Below are 17,647 nucleotides of genomic sequence, written 5' to 3' on the forward strand. Positions count from 1 at the left end.
TATCAGAAGCTTCTAAAGCCATGACATTATTTTCTGGAATTTTCCAAGCTGTTTAAAGGCACAGTCAACTTAGTGTATGTAAACTTCTGACCCACTGGAATTGTGAATTATAAGTGAAATAATCTGTCTGTAAACAATTGTTGGAAAAATTACTTGTGTCATGCACGAAGTAGATGTCCTAACCGACTTGCCAAAAATATAGTTTATTAACAAGAAATTTGTGGAGTGGTTGAAAAATTAGTTTTAACAACCTAAGTGTATGTAAACTTCCGACTTCAACTGTATATGTATATATTCAGTACCAATCAAAAGTTTTAATTAAAAAAATATATATTTTCTACATTGTAGAATAATAGTGAGACATCAAAACTATGAAATATCAAATATAGAATCATGTAGTAACCAAAAAAGTGTTAAACAAAGCAAAATATATTTTATATTTGAGATTCTTCAAAGTAGTCACCCTTTGCCTTGATAGCAGCTTTGCACACTCTTGGCATTCTCTCAACCAGCTTCATTAGGTAGTCACCAGGAATGCATTTCAATTAACAGGTGTGCCTTGTTAAAAGTAAATTTGTGGAATTTCTTTCCTTCTTAATTAATGCGTTTGAGCCAATCAGTTGTGTTGTGACAAGGTAGGGGTGGTATACAGAAGATAGCCCTATTTGGTAAAAGACCAAGTCCATATTATGGCAAGAACAGCTCAAATAAGCAAAGAGAAACGACAGTCCATCATTTCTTTAAGACATAAAGGACGATCAATCCAGAGAATTTCAAGAACTTTGAAAGTTTCTTCAAGTGCAGTCGCAAAAACCATCAAGCACTGTGATGAAAATGGTTCTCATGAGGACCGCTACAGGAAAGGAAGACCCAGGTTACCTCTGCTGCAGAGGATAAGTTCATTAGAGTTACCAGCCACAGAAATTGCAACTCAAATAAATGCTTCACAGAGTTCAAGTAATGGACACATTTCAACATCAACTGTTCAGAGGAGACTGGGTGAATTAGGCCTTCATGGTTGAATTGCTGCAAAAAAAACACTACCAAAGGACACCATTAAGAAGAAGAGACTTTCTTGGGCCAAGAAACACGAGCAATGGACATTAGACTGGTGGAGATCTGTCCTTTGGTCTGATGAGTCCAAATTTTAGATTTTTGGTTTCAACCGCCGTGTCTTTGTGAGACGCAGAGTAGGTGAACGGACGATCTCCGCATGTGTGGTTCCCACCGTGAAGCATGGTGGAGGAGGTGTGGGGGTGCTTTGCTGGTGACACTGTCTGTGATTGATTTAGAATTCAAGGGACACTTAACCAGCATTGCTCCGACAGCATTCTGCAGCGATACCCATCCCATGTGGTTTGGTGGGACTATCATTTGTTTTTCAACAGGACAATGACCCAACACATCTCCAGGCTGTGTAAGGGCTATTATTTCATCGTTTTGATGTCTTCACTATTATTCTACAATGTGGAAAATAAAAACCCTTGAATGAGTAGGTGTGTCCAAACTTTTGACTGGTACTGTACATATACACTAATTGTACAAAACATTAAGAACACCTTCTCTTTCCATGACAGTCTGACCAGGTGAATCCAGGTGAAAGCTATGATCCCTTATTGATGTCACCTATTAAATCAACTGCAATCAGTGTAGATGAAGGGACAGGTTAAAGAAGGATTTTTAATTCTTGAGACAATTGAGACATGGATTGTGTATGCATACCATTCAGAGCGTGAATGGGCAAGACAAAATATTTAATTGCCCTTGAATGGGGTATGGTAGTAGGTGACAGGCGCACTGTTTTGTGTCAAGAACTACAACGCTGCTGTGTTTTTCACGCTCAACAGTTTCCCATGTGTATCAAGAATGGTCCACCACCCAAAAGACCTCCAGCCAACTTGACACAACTGTGGGAAGCATTGGAGTCAACATGGGCAGGCATCCCTGTGGAATGCTTTCAACACCTTGTAGAGTCTCTGCCACGACAAATTAAGGCTGTTCTGAGGGCAAAAGGGGGGTTGCAACTCAATATTAGAAAGGTGTCCTTAATGTTTTGTACACTCTGTGTATATATACATCGAAATCCCGATGTGGCCCTCGAGCTAAAAACTCTGTCCGGCCCTGAGTTAGAAGGCCTACTTCTCTGCTCTTGAGAGGAGCTGGCTACTGTACCTGTAGACTTTCAGCAATTGTGCTAAGCTAACGATGTGCTAATTTACATTATCTCCAAACTGCACACAGAGACATAAATATGGTATCCATGAGGTCATCTGACTCTGGGTAAGTAGGAAAATGACCTAAATTTAAAGATGTCACAGTTTCCCTTTAATCCCACTGGCATGGTGACCTTGCACTTTCTCTCTAAATGTTTGGGAATATTTGTCACGTTCGTCGTAATGTGGAAGACAGGAGGACCAAGGCGCAGCGTGATATAAATACATTCTTCTCTTTTAATGAAACGAAGAACACTTAAACAAACTTACAAAACAACGTGCCACTATATAATAAACAAGTGCAGACACAGGCAACTTACACATAGACAATATCCCACCAAATACCCAATGGAATATGGCTGCCTAAATATGGTTCCCAATCAGAGACAACGATAAACAGCTGCCTCTAATTGAGAACCAATCTAGGCAACCATAGACATACAAACACCTAGACAAGTAAACACCCCATAAACATACAAAACCCCTAGACAAGACAAAACACATACATCCCCCATGTCACACCCTGACCTAACCAAAATAATAAAGAAAACAAAGATAACTAAGGTCAGGGCGTGACAATATTTCTAGCTGAGGTTTTGCGTCAGAGTTTAGGCTCTCCCTCCTTTTGGAGCACAGCATGTAGACCGTGGTTGGGGGGACTTCCTCTATGACTCTTACATCGCAGGGCTAAGAAGGGGGTTCCACTGTCATTATGACCTGCCTCATTTGACACGTTGGCATGCCAACGGGTCAGGGGGACTTAGCTCAAGTGTTTGAGTGTGCAAGGGTTATGCAATTGTTTCGTAAAATAGTTGATCCTCTACTAAACAAAATCACCAGTCTCGCATTACAGTATTATGCAATCCTTAATCAGTAACTCATGAATACTAGTTTCATATTTGCACTCTCCATGCAAATTACCCAAGGGTTGCATTTGTACTGATTCTGACACCATTTCCATAATTATCACCGTTCTAATTGTCCCTGTGGGCTATCTCCCTGACTCATTCATTTGTGATTCTCATTTTCCATCGACCCAATCTTCCCATGTGAAAAGTCCTGAAACACGGGAAATCAATTTTTTATTATAATTATTTCATTTCTCACAGCGATTTATGCAGGGCTGAACGGGTAGAGTCTGCAGTCTGACTTGCAGTGGGGGATAACTGAATCAAGCAGGTGCCAGGCGTGATGGATTGGACCTCTTAAGTGTAATTGCAGAAAGTGTGAGTTGGGGTCTGGCTGCACGTGTCATGAACGTTTATTCATAGCACTGATACAGGATGAACCCGCTCACCTGCTCTTCTTTAAGGGTTCCTTTATTCAAGGAGCTGTGAATAATGCCTTTAGAAGTAGGAGCCTTTAGAAGATGTCCTTCTCAGTTTACACAGCCTACAAAACCCCTCCTAGTCCCTCAGACACCTAACCTGACCTGGAGTTAAATGAAACCTGAATTAATGTCCATGTCTGTAGCTACACTATCTGATGCTACCAGAATGTAGCCTTGTGCACAGTAAAGCCATCAAATAAATGGGGTGTTACTTCAGCTTACGTTGCTAGTTTCCGCTCGTTACAGTATATACCTGCTGGTGTGATCCGTGTGTGAGTGATGAGGGTGAGTGGTCCCAGTGTTTACCTGGCCAGGTGGTTCTCTGAGTGGTCCTCCATGACTTCATTATGGTTCTCCCCTAAGCCTCTGACGGAGACCCCCTATGGCCTTGTTACCTTCAACAGCAGACCCACAGGACTGGTTATATTTGTTTCGCAGCTTAATTCAATCCCCCAGGTGTGCTGCCACTGTTAAATTCTTCTCACAACACGCAGTGTGATTAGCACTCCTGCAACATTCATGCAACAAATACAGCAAGGTGGTCGCTCGTGGTCATCAGTCTGGTTATTATTTTAATCATGATCAATGAATGGAATTAAAGGATTGAATGAGGCGATTTATCTTTGTTCATAACATTTTATTTATTGGCAGTGTCTGTGTGTTCTAATGGAAATTCCTCTCAAAATTTACATAACCATTTATGATATCAGTCATTGTTCAGTATGACTGATATAAATGACTGTTATGAAAAAGCGCTCTACTTTTGATGTGTTGTGTTATGAATGTTCCCCTCTGTGTATGTTTACTGTGCCAGTGTAACTAATAAAGAGCAGATGTTCTACTACAGATCAGAACTCCCCCTCCCCCCTCAGCCTCTACAAAAGCCATTATCTTCTCTAAATAGCATCAAATTGACTATTAAGTTGACCTAATGAAAAATAAACCCCACAATGTCAACGCTAAATAATATTTCTTTACTCAATGAGAATTCTGATGATAGAAATGATAGTTCCCTCTTGGGGGTGAGAGTATGACTTATGCATGCTGCCTCTGCACATTGTTCAGTCAATTATTACTTAGAGACACTGCAAGAATGTTTACTTAGAAAGGGAAGGCCTGATACACAATTACACCTTGTCAAAATAGATTTACACGGTTGTGGTACTTTTGGAAAGAAAAGTAGTTTCAATTGGCTGTTAGTGCCAGTGATTGGCTGCTTGACCATTGCGTCATAGACATTTATTGGACATTAATGTGTTGAGTTGTGGTTTTGGACCAGGCTCTGCAATGTAGTCTCAAGGCAATTCGTATTATTCTGTTAAATAAATCTGTGACACTCCATTTAGTATGATATGTTATGTTACGTTAGGTTACATTATGAATGGAATAGTGGTCGTACAATATCATACGAATTAGAGGACGTTTAGTATCATACGTCTTACCAGGTCATACAATAGCATACGAATTGGATGATGTTGGAATATTTTAGATTTATTTTATTAGATTTATTTAACCTTTATTTAACTATGTTCTTAAGTCATCATACCTATTGGAGGATGTATAGTTTTGGAGTCTTTCTCTGAGTCCAGGTTGCTTGTAACAACAAAGGAGAATTATGAGAATAATTTATGTGAAAGGTTAGGGGAACTAAAACGACAATGTAGCATGTCGGTGATTTGGGTTAGAATAAGGGTTAGGGGGAAGGCTTAGCTAAAATGCTACAGTTGTCCCCGACGCAACCTCGAACACGCAACCTTTGGATTGCTAGACGGTCGCAGATTACACCCACCCACCCATGCTTCCCAACCAACCTCCCTACTTTCGTTTCTGTCTAAAGTAACTAGACCATTGTTTGGTATCATATGTCTTAGAGGTGCTCAGAAATATGTCAAGTATGTTTCGTTTGGCTCTGAGGCCAGGCTGGCAAGCGCAGAGCTAAGGCCATGCCCTCTGACTTGGTCTTTGACTTGAAGAGATAAGGTAGAATGCCAATGCTATCTTCAATTTGTGTTTTTGAGTTACATTAACAAGTATCCAAATACCTGGATTTATTTCCAGAGGTGTTTTAGATTTAGAAACTAGACTTTTAATCTGAAATGTACAAGTTGGTATTGTCACCCTGCGGTCTGTTGAAGTTGACTAAACAACACTGTCAGCAGTCGTTCACAGGTGCATTGATGTCAGGTGTGAGGTGCAGCTGTTTGAATCTGTCTGCATTGAGAGGAGAGTAGTTATTAATAATTCCACAGGGAAGGAAGGAACATGTGCCCTTCCTGCCTGCTGAATCATTCTCAACAGCCAGCCTGCCAGCCTCTTTTCTCTGGATCATGTGCCAGCGCGGATCCCTCCCCCATTGTTAAGTCTTTAAAGTTGTTATTTCTTGTCTTTTATTGTCTTTTTATTGGCTGGGAGAAGAAGACAGAACTATTTTTGGGTAAGGTCTCTATGGTAACAGTGAGCTAGGTTACAATCACAGCGTTGGAGGCTGTCAGTAAGCCTTGTGGAACGCTAGTGGTTCTGGAACTCTCCCCCTTCTTTCTCCTATGGAGTACATGAACACCATTATATACACAATCTGTCACCTGTCATTACCACTCACTTCAGCTCATTTCATTTTATGACAACTGTATTTGAAAGATAATTTCCCTTTCTTCTCCAGCTCTCCTGTACGCCACCATCTTTGGAAATGTGACCACCATCTTCCAGCAGATGTACGCCAACACCAACCGCTACCACGAGATGCTGAACAACGTGAGGGACTTCCTCAAGCTCTACCAGGTGCCCAATGGGCTGAGTGAGAGGGTGATGGACTACATTGTCTCTACATGGTCCATGTCCAAGGGCATCGACACTGAGAAGGTGAGCCATGCCCCTGAGCTTGGACCCAGGAGAGATAGGCCTAACAACACCAGGGCTGCCTGCGGTTACAGGACAGGAAGGATGGGATCTAACAACACCATGGCTGGGGTTAGAGCATAGATGCAGTAGTAGTATGGTTATGAGATAACTGCAGACGTCTTGTAGAACACATTGGATTCTAATGAATGGGACTACACAATACCGCAATGGCTCAGTACAATGGTGAAACCCATACTATACCACAAGAATTTCGCTACACCCTCAGTAACATCTGCTAAACATGTGTATGTGACAATACAATTTGATTTGATTTGAAAGTAATACAAACAACCTGAAAGCCTGATGGACAGGTGTCTGTCTGTCCTCTCTCCAGGTGCTGTCTATCTGTCCTAAAGACATGCGAGCAGACATCTGTGTTCACCTGAACCGGAAGGTGTTCAATGAGCACCCTGCGTTCCGCCTGGCCAGTGACGGCTGCCTGCGCTCGCTAGCCGGGGAGTTCCAGACCATCCACTGCGCCCCCGGGGACCTCATCTTCCATGCTGGGGAGAGCGTCGACACACTCTGCTTTGTGGTGTCAGGGTCACTGGAGGTCATCCAGGACGATGAGGTCATCGCTATTCTAGGTGAGCAGCAAAATGCATCATGGCATCTTTCTCTAGTTTCCACACCAACTTACTGGTGAGTTCTTGAGTTTGTCTGTGGATTAGTGGTGTGCGGGTCAGCTGTTTGTTCACCTGCAACAGCCCGCAATTGCTAAAAACTAATCCGCAACCACCAACTTTAATGTGAAAATCTGAGGCCCGCACCCAACCTTTGACAGCGTGTGCAGGATTTTGTTTTGCCTTATTTAGATATGTTTCTGCTTATAATGTCTATAGTTAGATACATGCAGTGGCGATTTTAGCATGTAAATCTTGGTGGGGCAAACTATAAACAATGCATGCCAGCAAAGCCACAACACAACACTAAACAATACATTAATTGCACTATAACGGTGACAAACGGGGTCCACAAACTGTTAGGACCTACATAAAGCTGTCCCAACAGCAGTCCCAGCACCTTACCACTGCTACACTTGGCTATCAGCTGAGCCTTGTCTGGCAGTGAAACAGTTCATTCAGTCTCATTTACTGCATTTAAAAAAAACATAGCTGATATGGCTGACTTGTTTAAACAAATATGGTTTCTACTGACAATTGAGATGTACAAACTATGGCATAAGGGGACGACGAGTGGATAAGAGGGAATCCGTCATTCCGATTAAGATATTAATGAGCAAGCTAGGACGGACGGAGTCAATATAAATTTGTTCAGCACTTTTGAAATGTACAGCGAAAGAATTCCGAACATGGGCCGTTCTTACAGTATTCTCCCTATACAAGTCAGAACCATAGGATAAATAAAGGGGGCATATAAGTAGACAATGAAAGCTCTCTACAATATTCAATGATTACATTTCTCTAAAACAGGCTATAGGCTATATGTGCACCACCAAGTCAGAACAGTAGGTGAAATTAAGAGCTGAAAAGGGACCAAATTATTAGGGTGAGGAACATGGGCTACTAACAGCTTACTACACAACATACTGTACACTTAGTATTACTTTCTTTGCTACAGTATATATATCTCCCTGGCATATTACATAATTTATGCAGCAGCATACAATACTTTTTTGGACTCACCTTGTTGTGCTGTGCTCACTTGAACAAGGCACGGTGGTTCTTCGTGGGCAAATTTTGTCATCAAACTTTGTAATCAAAGTCTGCCATTTTCTGGATTTATGGTGCTTTGAATACAACTGGGAACTCTGAAAAAACAAGGTTGAATCATGATGACGTCAGTGATCTTCATGTCGGAGCTCTAGAAAGAGGCCCGAGTTCCGGACTTGCAATTCCGAGTTGGATGACCGTTCAAAACGTATTTTCCAAGTTTTTTTCCAAGTTTCTCGTTGTCTTGAACTCACTTAAGTCAGACTGCCTAGTTTTGAGTTTCCAGTTGTTTTGAGCGTGGCAGAAGTCATGCTGGATTGACAGTATGGCCAATGTTAAATGTTTATCCTTTTAAGCTTTGCAATGCTTGCAGTTATCCTCTGATTCCTTCCAAACCTCTCATTGTTGAATTTGCGATTTCCAACTTGTGTGTAATGTTTATGTCCAATGGCCGTTGAGCACCGATACGTTTTATCTATAATTTCTCTTCATTATTTATCTTCATATGACAAGGATTAAAAATCATTTGCCAGTAGATTGTCGACTTGATTCATGATGATGACTGCTAGCTTGCTAGCTAAGATTTTGAAAGTATGATGTTGATATGATAAGTGCAATCAAAGCTAATGTAGAAAAAACGATGTCAAATCTCGTTATATCTGTGGCCAATGACCTTGAGCCTTCTTGGATGGGCACTTTTAATGTAACTTTATGGCAGCACCCAAGGTGCTTGAATTTTCGAGCTCTACCCTTAGATTGGGCGGTGATGTAGTGTCCCCATGAGTGACAGAACACTGAGCCAAGAACAGGCGCAACTAGAGAACATTAACCAATCACGGCACAACTAGAGAACATTACCAACCTACAGTCCTGTATTTTCTGCTGGCTGCCCCACCACCACATAAATCACTGAGCTAGGCTGAAACACCTGCATTTTGGAGATGCCTTATTCAAGAAAGCAAAAGAGAGACCAAGTTTGTATGCGGCTTTATTTACTCAATTATTAGTAATTTTTTTACATTGTTTGCGAACTGATATTTGACACGTATTAAGGTGTAAAAATAACATGCAAAACAGGCAACCCCCTAGGTGGGGCTCAAAACAGGTGGGGCAGTGGCCGCCACTGGATACATATAGCTCCTCTTTTGTCATTATATGTTGCCCTAGAAGAATAAATAAAACCTTGCTCAACAGAATATTGTAATCGATCGATATTGTAATCGATCGCTTCAAACTAGGTGACATCGGTAAAGTTTTCTCTGTCATATTTCGCGGAGCAAAGATGTTTAGGTACTTGGGAGAAAGTACAATAAAGCAATAACAAACGGGAAAGATTTTCTGTACAAAGAGTCCAAATGACATCAGTTCGACCGGTTGTAAGGAAAAAGAAAGCTGTGAAAACGACCCGATGTGTTCTGATAAGATTTCAGTTTGGCTTCGATACATATTTTATATGGTCAGCTTCTATCAGCTTTTATGATGCTTTTATGATGAATACAGCACCTCTACAGATCGTATCTAACATTTTACTACAATAAATGCTTAATTCCGCAGTAGTTATTATTAAGCCTGTAGCCCTATTCGAGAACGTGTATTTATTCCAGAGGGCGATTCGGACGGGATAAGTTTTTTTCCGATACGTTTTTTTCCAAACTGCCCCCTGTAACTCTTTTTTAAAAAAATTTTTTTTATACATTGACAGTTATGACGGAAGCCTGAAAGTGTGAAGATATTTCAAAAAGTCCAGGCGATAACAGGCTACACTGATAACTCGAGTTTCTAAACCATACCAAATCATCTTTGGTATAGTGTCGACAACATTTGAATTGAGGAAGTGTGATCATAATCATTAGGATATTTTAGCGATCCGCATTCTATATGTGGGGGCAGCCTTCAGATGTGAGCTAAACTTGCACCTGATATGAGATGTTAGGCTATGGATGAGAAAGTGAACTTGTTCCAAATGTTTAGCTCAGTTGTATGCTGCTTTGCGATCTAATAACAGCAAGGGTTGCATTAAATAGGCGCAATATTTTTTTATGACGCATTTGACAGAGTTCAATTCAATCGCGCAAAATAAAATATTATTTGTCACATGTGCCGAAATACTACAGGTGTAGACCTTACAGTGAAATGCTTACTTACAAGCCCTTAACCAACAATGCAGTTTTCGTATAAACAAAAGCATTCAGACATTCCTCTCAAAGCACAGGAATGTCGATTCGCTCGTGAGTAGTATTATCAGAGGACTTTGGAGTTTGCCAAAAAACAGTAGGTTATATTCTGGTTAATCAATGTCCAGATTTCAGTTTCTATTTAACCGATCTAAACAGTAGGCTACAGTTTCCTTGAAATGCCATAGGCCTATTTGAAGTCTTGTGACTGTCGAATTTGTATAGTTTCTCACATTCATCACACAATAACATAGCCGGCACTGCTATCATCTTTTTTTTACCACTTCACCAAATATTTTCCAAACAATACTTTTTTTGGCCTTCCCTTCTCTTAATTTTTAACTCTCCTTTCGCGGCTTTTGTCTTATTGAATTTAAGTTCGACAATGTAATTTTTGCCTCCGTGATTGATGTTAACTTTTTCTGCCAGTTCCCAAAAGTATGCAATTTGGCGCGCGTACAGTTAGACCCTAAAGTTTAGGCTTATGCACTAATACCAGATAACCTAAAAGAATGAAAGAAAAAAGACAATGTAAACTATATAAATTACGCAATAATTATGCATTAATGGATTTTTTTATGGTATTGTTTCTCTTAATTCAACCCGCCCTTCAGCCACACAATATTTAATGACACTAAACTCGTCCACCCCGCGATAACCGCAGGGACTATCACTATTGTGGATGATGTTGTTTCTGGGGTTTGGCTGATGCCTTGTCAACTCAAACAGCAACAAAAAAATAGGCATATACAATAGAAAGGAAGAGAGAAGCGAAAGATAAAGACAGAGTTGGACACCAGCAGAGCTGTAGTGCCAGCAGGTGTTTTCGCAGGCTATTTTATTGCTTTTCCACTTTAACTTCATTAGGAGCTAGAGTAGGGCTGTAGTTAGAGCTTCATAAAAAGTATATTAGCCACAGATGAATTGCCTCACAACATGGAGGACATTAATCAGCAGCTCAAATGGACACCGACGTGAGACGTCTGTCTTGCCACCACAGGTGGTCCCGGGATCACATTTACAGACTTCGTAGGGGGCATGGATGGTTAGGGGGGGGTGCATGCCTGGTGCTGCTGTGATGATTTAGAGCAGATCGACACTGCAGGAGACCCACGGTGGGGGAGCCGTGGGGGGGCGCAGCACGAGAGGAAGAAGGCACATTAGTGTAACATCCTCCTGAGAGCATTAACTCTCTCTGCACAATGGTAGTCTGTACGTTTGTTCTATCATGTTTAATATTGTTGATGGTAAGTTATGAGCACTACTCATCTGTCACGCCTCATTTGGTGCCAGATATGTTGCTATTCACCCTGCTCAATTCCACTTTACTGTAGGTATGTGATTCTAGTCATAGACTGGTTGCAAAACTTGACAATACTATGGTGGCAGGGTTAGCTGACTGCTGTATGTCTCGTGGGCAAACAGTGAACACCTCCCTTTAGCCTTGGCCAACTCTGTGCCTGCCTCCCCCTGGAGGTAGAGGTGCTAACAGGCAAGAGAAATAGCTGGGGCTCATAGCTGACGAGGGAGAGAGACAGATACAGAGCGAGACAGAAAGAGAGACCCCTCTGATTTCCCCTGGCAATCACTAAGCTAACTCTTAGCTGTGGATCCTTTCTCTCTTCTTCATTAGCAGCCCACTAGCAGAGGAGAGGACTGCCTTCAACACTCCCACTGTAACACGCCTATACTTGGACAACCTGCAGAATCACATACCTTTAATAATCCATTCCACTGGCCACAGGGCTACAGCAACTTTCCATCAAACAATATTCCATCGGCCTTATCAGTTTATGATTTTCTCCTCTGTTCTGGCTTAGTTGTGTTTCGTGAAACGATGATTGGACTAATTTCGGAATCTATTATTCATGCTGCTTTATGAGAAAGGGAATTTTAGTGGGGAAAATTATTCACACAGCAATATGTTCTGGCCCAGTGAACTGATTGGATATGCAGTAAACGGAGGGAGATGAAACTGTATCAGTCCGCCTCAGCACTGTGCTCTAGTCACAGAAATCTGCTAGCTTACATAGAGCTCTAGTTGTCACCATGACCACCATTGATCACACAAACATGAAACACTGAATTCACTCCCATCCACCTCCACAAAGGATGATTGTAGTGTGAGAGTAGCGCTGCATTGATCTCCAACCACAGACAGTAAGACACCTCTTCTCAGGTTGATGCTGACCTCTAACTCCTCTAGAGCCACCAGGCTGATCTCTCTGACCTTCTCCATATCGGCTCCAATAATTGGTGGCGTGCTGTGCCTCTAAGGGGGGGCTTCCAGCACCGAGCATCCAGCACTACAGGACTCTTTAGTTGGATGGTTCCTCAGACCCAATAGGGAAATGGTATTCACACATCCTGTCTGTGTTGTGGTTCTGATGTTTGGGTTCTCTGCTGTATGGTAGACTGGTTGGACTGAGTTTCATTGGTTTTCATTTGGTGATACTAGTGCAATCCCTTCAAGTGAACCATTGATTTGATATTCAACTGACAGTTTATGATAATTTTAGATGGTTGAAATGAGAATAATATGTTTTTATTGGTCTTTACTGGCTGTAGAGTAAATCAGCTTGTAACATTTTACTGTGCTCTGAGTAATGAGTATCTTTGGTTGCTAAGGTCTCAGCCAGATAACCTCATTGCTAAGGAAACCTTGAAACCTCAGATCTCAAAATATCCATAACATCTGTGACTGGTGATTTCACTGAGAAAATACTAAATATTGTACTATTTTGTCTCCCACACATCTCTCATTTTATCTTTCCCCTCTCTCAGGTAAAGGAGATGTGTTTGGAGATGTGTTCTGGAAAGAGACCACTCTTGCACACGCGTGTGCTAACGTGCGGGCGCTGACGTACTGCGACCTGCACGTCATCAAGAGAGAGGCACTGCACAAGGTTCTGGAGTTCTACACAGCCTTTGCGAACTCCTTCTCACGCAACCTTATCCTCACCTGCAACCTACGCAAGCGGGTATGAGTTACGCAGTGACACGCACGCACGCACAACACACCACACACACACACACACTCACTGACAACCACATGTCAGTCCTCCTCCTTTTTCCTCCCTCTTCTGTATCCTATTTTCTTATCTAAAACTTTTGCAGAGCGCTTTTGTTGCCTTTCTCCTTGACTGCAGATAGTTAGTTCTCCGATCACTAGTGCTGAGCATTAACTGAAATTTCAGTTTTATTTGAATTCCTTTTCTTTCTTTTTTCTTTTTCGGTGAGCTCAATGTGCACATTGCACAGTTTCTCTAGAGATAAATCATATCAAGCCTGAACTGTGCGATGTTGTAGTTTCCAACAGGCCAATATTCTATATAGTTTAGAGCAGAAAATGTGGTAATTAACTACAATCACCATAATCCATTGTATGCCTACTTGTCCGGTCTGTTTTTTATTTTATTTACTTCTGCTACATTAGATCAGTGTGGGACAGACACTGAGCGAGAGATTCGAGAGAAGAATGCGTGATCGAGAGAGATAGAGAGCAGTGTCTTCTCTTGGTATCTCTACCTGAAAATAGATGATCTAAGTGACTGATAGTTGGTATTCAGTAGCCATAAAAGTATGTCTAATTAACTTTGAAGCATTACTAAAATAATGATTTTGTCAGACAGCATAGGCAGCAGCTCTATAGAGATGAGATGATGACTTGGTAATCAAATAAAACAAATGTAATATACACAACTGAAATATTTTATTAAGTATATTAATGTGAATAAATGATGGTTAGTAAGTGATAAGCCGTTATGGGCAGTCACTACCATCATGGGACTTTTATTAATTGTTTTATTCAGTGTTGTTTGGGACTGCTCGTTCAACTCAATGTGTCCCTTGTACTGTAAAATAAATTAAACACCCTCCCCCCTCATAGAATTAACTCAAAACCATGTTTACGACCACAAATAGCATTAACTGTATTGAGTATCTATCTACTTTGCTTTTGTGGCACAATCGATGCCACGCAGTGCTACGGGTCAGAAGGTTGAGGGTTCGCTGACCATCACAGGGGAGCTCACTCTCTCTGCCTGTTTCATTACTTCACAATCAGAGCTGGCTGCAGACAATGCTCAGCTAGGGGGAAGGTAGATTTTCAGCATTTTGATGCCATCTTTATACTTAAATAAAATACTGTATATGCAGTTCATTTTTCACCATCAGGTTTCTGTGCCAATGTACCACATAACCAATAAAGAAAAAAAAACATACTGACGTGGTTTGCGTTTTCAACACCACAATAAATAGATGTCAATCTCGACAAACAGAAAACACATCCCTCCTTACCTTGTAGCCTTACCCAGTATCGAAGGCTTGGCTTGACGATCTCTGAATGTCGTTAAACTTTTTTGATTTGATTCATCAATGGCCTCTGCACAGTTTGGATTGATTGATTGATTCATTTTATTATAAAAATACATACAGTATATACACAAATCATTTTAAAAGTTACCATGATTGCACAATAAAGTCGGGGACTTATTTCCATTGTGGTCCCTACATTTTCTGCAGCATATGCTACAGTAATATAAGGACTGAACGCACATCTAATGTACACATCTCTGGCTTTTGGGGGTCACCTTATTTTTTAACATAGCTACAGTACATCTATGGGCTTTTATGTTTTTCTGTCATGTGTAATGTGTGGTAGCCTTTCATAGGCTGTCTATTGGATAACGGCACAATCATTTTGTTTTTTTTGGGCTTGGGCTCATAAAATGTCATTAATGTAGGGCTCATAAAATGTATTTAATGTATGGCTTATCAGGCTCAGGTAGCATCAGGCTTGAATTTTCATGCTGACCAAAGCTCTAATCAAATCAAGACATATTAGAATACTTCTGTTTTGGGAGGGAAATACCGGCTTACCTGAGAGAAAAGTGATTATTCTTGGATGGAACATTTGTAAAATAATGAGAAAATATTCAACCCTAGTCTGGAGCTTATTCTTTAGATGTTTGGGGCTGCTGGGGAACCATGATGTGCAGGCATAATCAAAGTGACACTGGACTAGCGCACTTGGCAGAGTCTTTAGGGTGTCTATAAGTTCCCATCCAATTGGCGACAGATTTTAATGCAAATTTTCTGAAATCTGCATAAAACAATATTCACATTTTGGGGTTTACTTTAGGAGAATTTGGCGCCGCACAGCGTGACCGGGAAGATTTTAATTTACCAGACATTTGAGAAATTTACCAGACCCATATGCATTCAGATCCGAATTGGCTCAGCCAGCACCATCAAAAAACAAAGTATATTGGCCAAATGAGCCACACTTACGTGTCCTTAAAAACAGCATATAACAAATGACAAAAACACTATTCCTTATCTTTCTATATATAGTATATGCAAAACTTTATAGACATTTAAAAAAAATAGTTTTTTAGGCTACTTTCCTAAAACAATAATTGTCCACCTCACAGTTCAGCTGTCAGAGATTTGAGCACTAAATGCATCAGGGCATTGCATGTATAGGCTTAGGGTCCACTGTGTGATATTAATATTTAACAAGAAGCTTAGGCCTAGCCCCAGAGAGATAGAGAGAGAGATAGTCGCTTTGGATAAAAGCGTCTGCTACAGTAAATGGCATATATTATTCTATATTATAGAGATATGCTGGCGGCTTGCTACGGTACCGACATGCATGTCTTTATGTCAGATGGCATACGAGCAGGCTATTATGCTGCGGCAAAAACAGCATTACAGTTGGAACAATTAGGCCAAAGAAAATGGCATAACAGAATGAAGCAAAACACTTGCAAACTGGTTTAAACCTTCACAGGATATATCACAGCAATTACCAACAAAAGCAAGTGCCTACCATACCCAACAAATGACAGAAATAGGCTCTAATTTATTTTACAACAGACCTACTTATAACCTACAGTATCTTAAAATAAATACGGAGTACACAATTAAAAAGACATATCAAATTTAATTTGTCCAATGAAAATGTCTCAACAGAATTAAACAAAATAGGTTCAGCATATTTACAGAACTGGTTTCGATTAATAAATAGCCTTACAATGATATACAATAATAATAATAATGCTAAAACAAATGATTATAAATACATTTAAGTTCCAATATTGCATCCTACCTGAATAGGGAGTTGCACAGTAACCTACATTCTTCTTATCTTAGTCCACTACCATATTAAAACTTATATTAAATTACCCTTGAAGGCTTTTCACTATAGGCATACTCTTTTTCCTCTAACTTTTGTTTTACACAATCAACAGTAGCCTAAGCCAAGGCTCCTCTGTTTTTCTCTCCCCTCAGCAGCAGGCGCACCTGTGCATAAGGCGAGAGAGAATGGTGCTTAAGCCAAATTGTTATTAACTTTTCTTTTTTAAACTGCCAAATCCTGGAGCATTTTCCCATCAGAGTTGTGTTTTCATCAAATTGACTTGTTACAGATAAAAGTCTCTGTGTAAATACATAAAAAATACAAGTTCAATGGATTTCCATTGCTTCTTCAACTCTAGGCAAGCTGATGGTTTTGTCACTAAGCATGTTGCGTACAGTAGGTGTAGGGAATGTGCCCACTCTGCTATTGGCACGTGCGCTCTAGCCAACAGCTTGCAGATACAGTGCCTTCGGAAAGTACTCAGACCCCTTGACTTTTTCCGCATTGTGTTACGTTAAAGCAATTTACACACAATACCCGATAATGACAAAGTGAAAACAGATTTTTCAAAATGTTGCTAATATATAAATAAAAACAGAAAAACCTTATTTACATAAGTATTCAGACCTTTTGCTATGATACTCGAAATTGAGCTCAGGTGCAACCTGTTTCCATTGATCATCCTTGAGATGTTTCTACAACTTGATTGGAGTCCACCTGTGTTAAATTCAATTGATTGGACATGATTTGGAAAGGCACACACCTGTCTATATAAAAGGTCCCACAGTTGACAGTTCATGTCAGAACAAAAACCAAGTCATGAGGTCGAAGGAATTGTACATATAACTCAGAGACAGGATTGTGTCAAGGCACAGATCTGGGGAAGGGTAGCAAAAAATGTCTGCAGCATTGAAGGTTCCCAAGAACACAGTGGCCTCCATCATTCTTAAATGGAAGAAGTTTGGAACCACCAAGACTCTTCCTAGAGCTGGCCGCCCGGCCAATCTGAGCAATCGGGGGAGAAGGGCCTTGGTCAGGAAGGTGACCATGAACCCGATGGTCACTCTGACAGAGCTCTAGAGTACCTCTGTAGAGATGGGAGAACCTTCAGGAAGGAACCATCTCTGCAGCACTACACCAATCAGGACTTTATGGTAGAGTGACCAGACGGAAGCCACTCCTCAGTAAAAGGCACATGACAGCCCACTTGGAGTTTG

The 17,647-nt window shown here is 40.8% G+C and overlaps 1 protein-coding gene across 1 annotated transcript in view; it reads left to right on the forward strand.

The window, feature by feature from the left end:
* The window catches only part of kcnh5b (potassium voltage-gated channel, subfamily H (eag-related), member 5b), a 93,765-nt gene that overhangs the window by 58,838 nt on the left and 17,280 nt on the right, over positions 1-17,647 (forward strand). Inside the window, exons 8-10 of the mRNA XM_039009084.1 lie at positions 6,203-6,402; positions 6,776-7,028; positions 13,073-13,269. Coding sequence (XP_038865012.1) covers positions 6,203-6,402; positions 6,776-7,028; positions 13,073-13,269 — 650 coding nt within the window. The remainder of the gene's footprint in view (positions 1-6,202; positions 6,403-6,775; positions 7,029-13,072; positions 13,270-17,647) is intronic.

This window comes from Salvelinus namaycush, chromosome 15, assembly GCF_016432855.1.
Source record: "Salvelinus namaycush isolate Seneca chromosome 15, SaNama_1.0, whole genome shotgun sequence".
Taxonomy (NCBI): domain Eukaryota; kingdom Metazoa; phylum Chordata; class Actinopteri; order Salmoniformes; family Salmonidae; genus Salvelinus; species Salvelinus namaycush.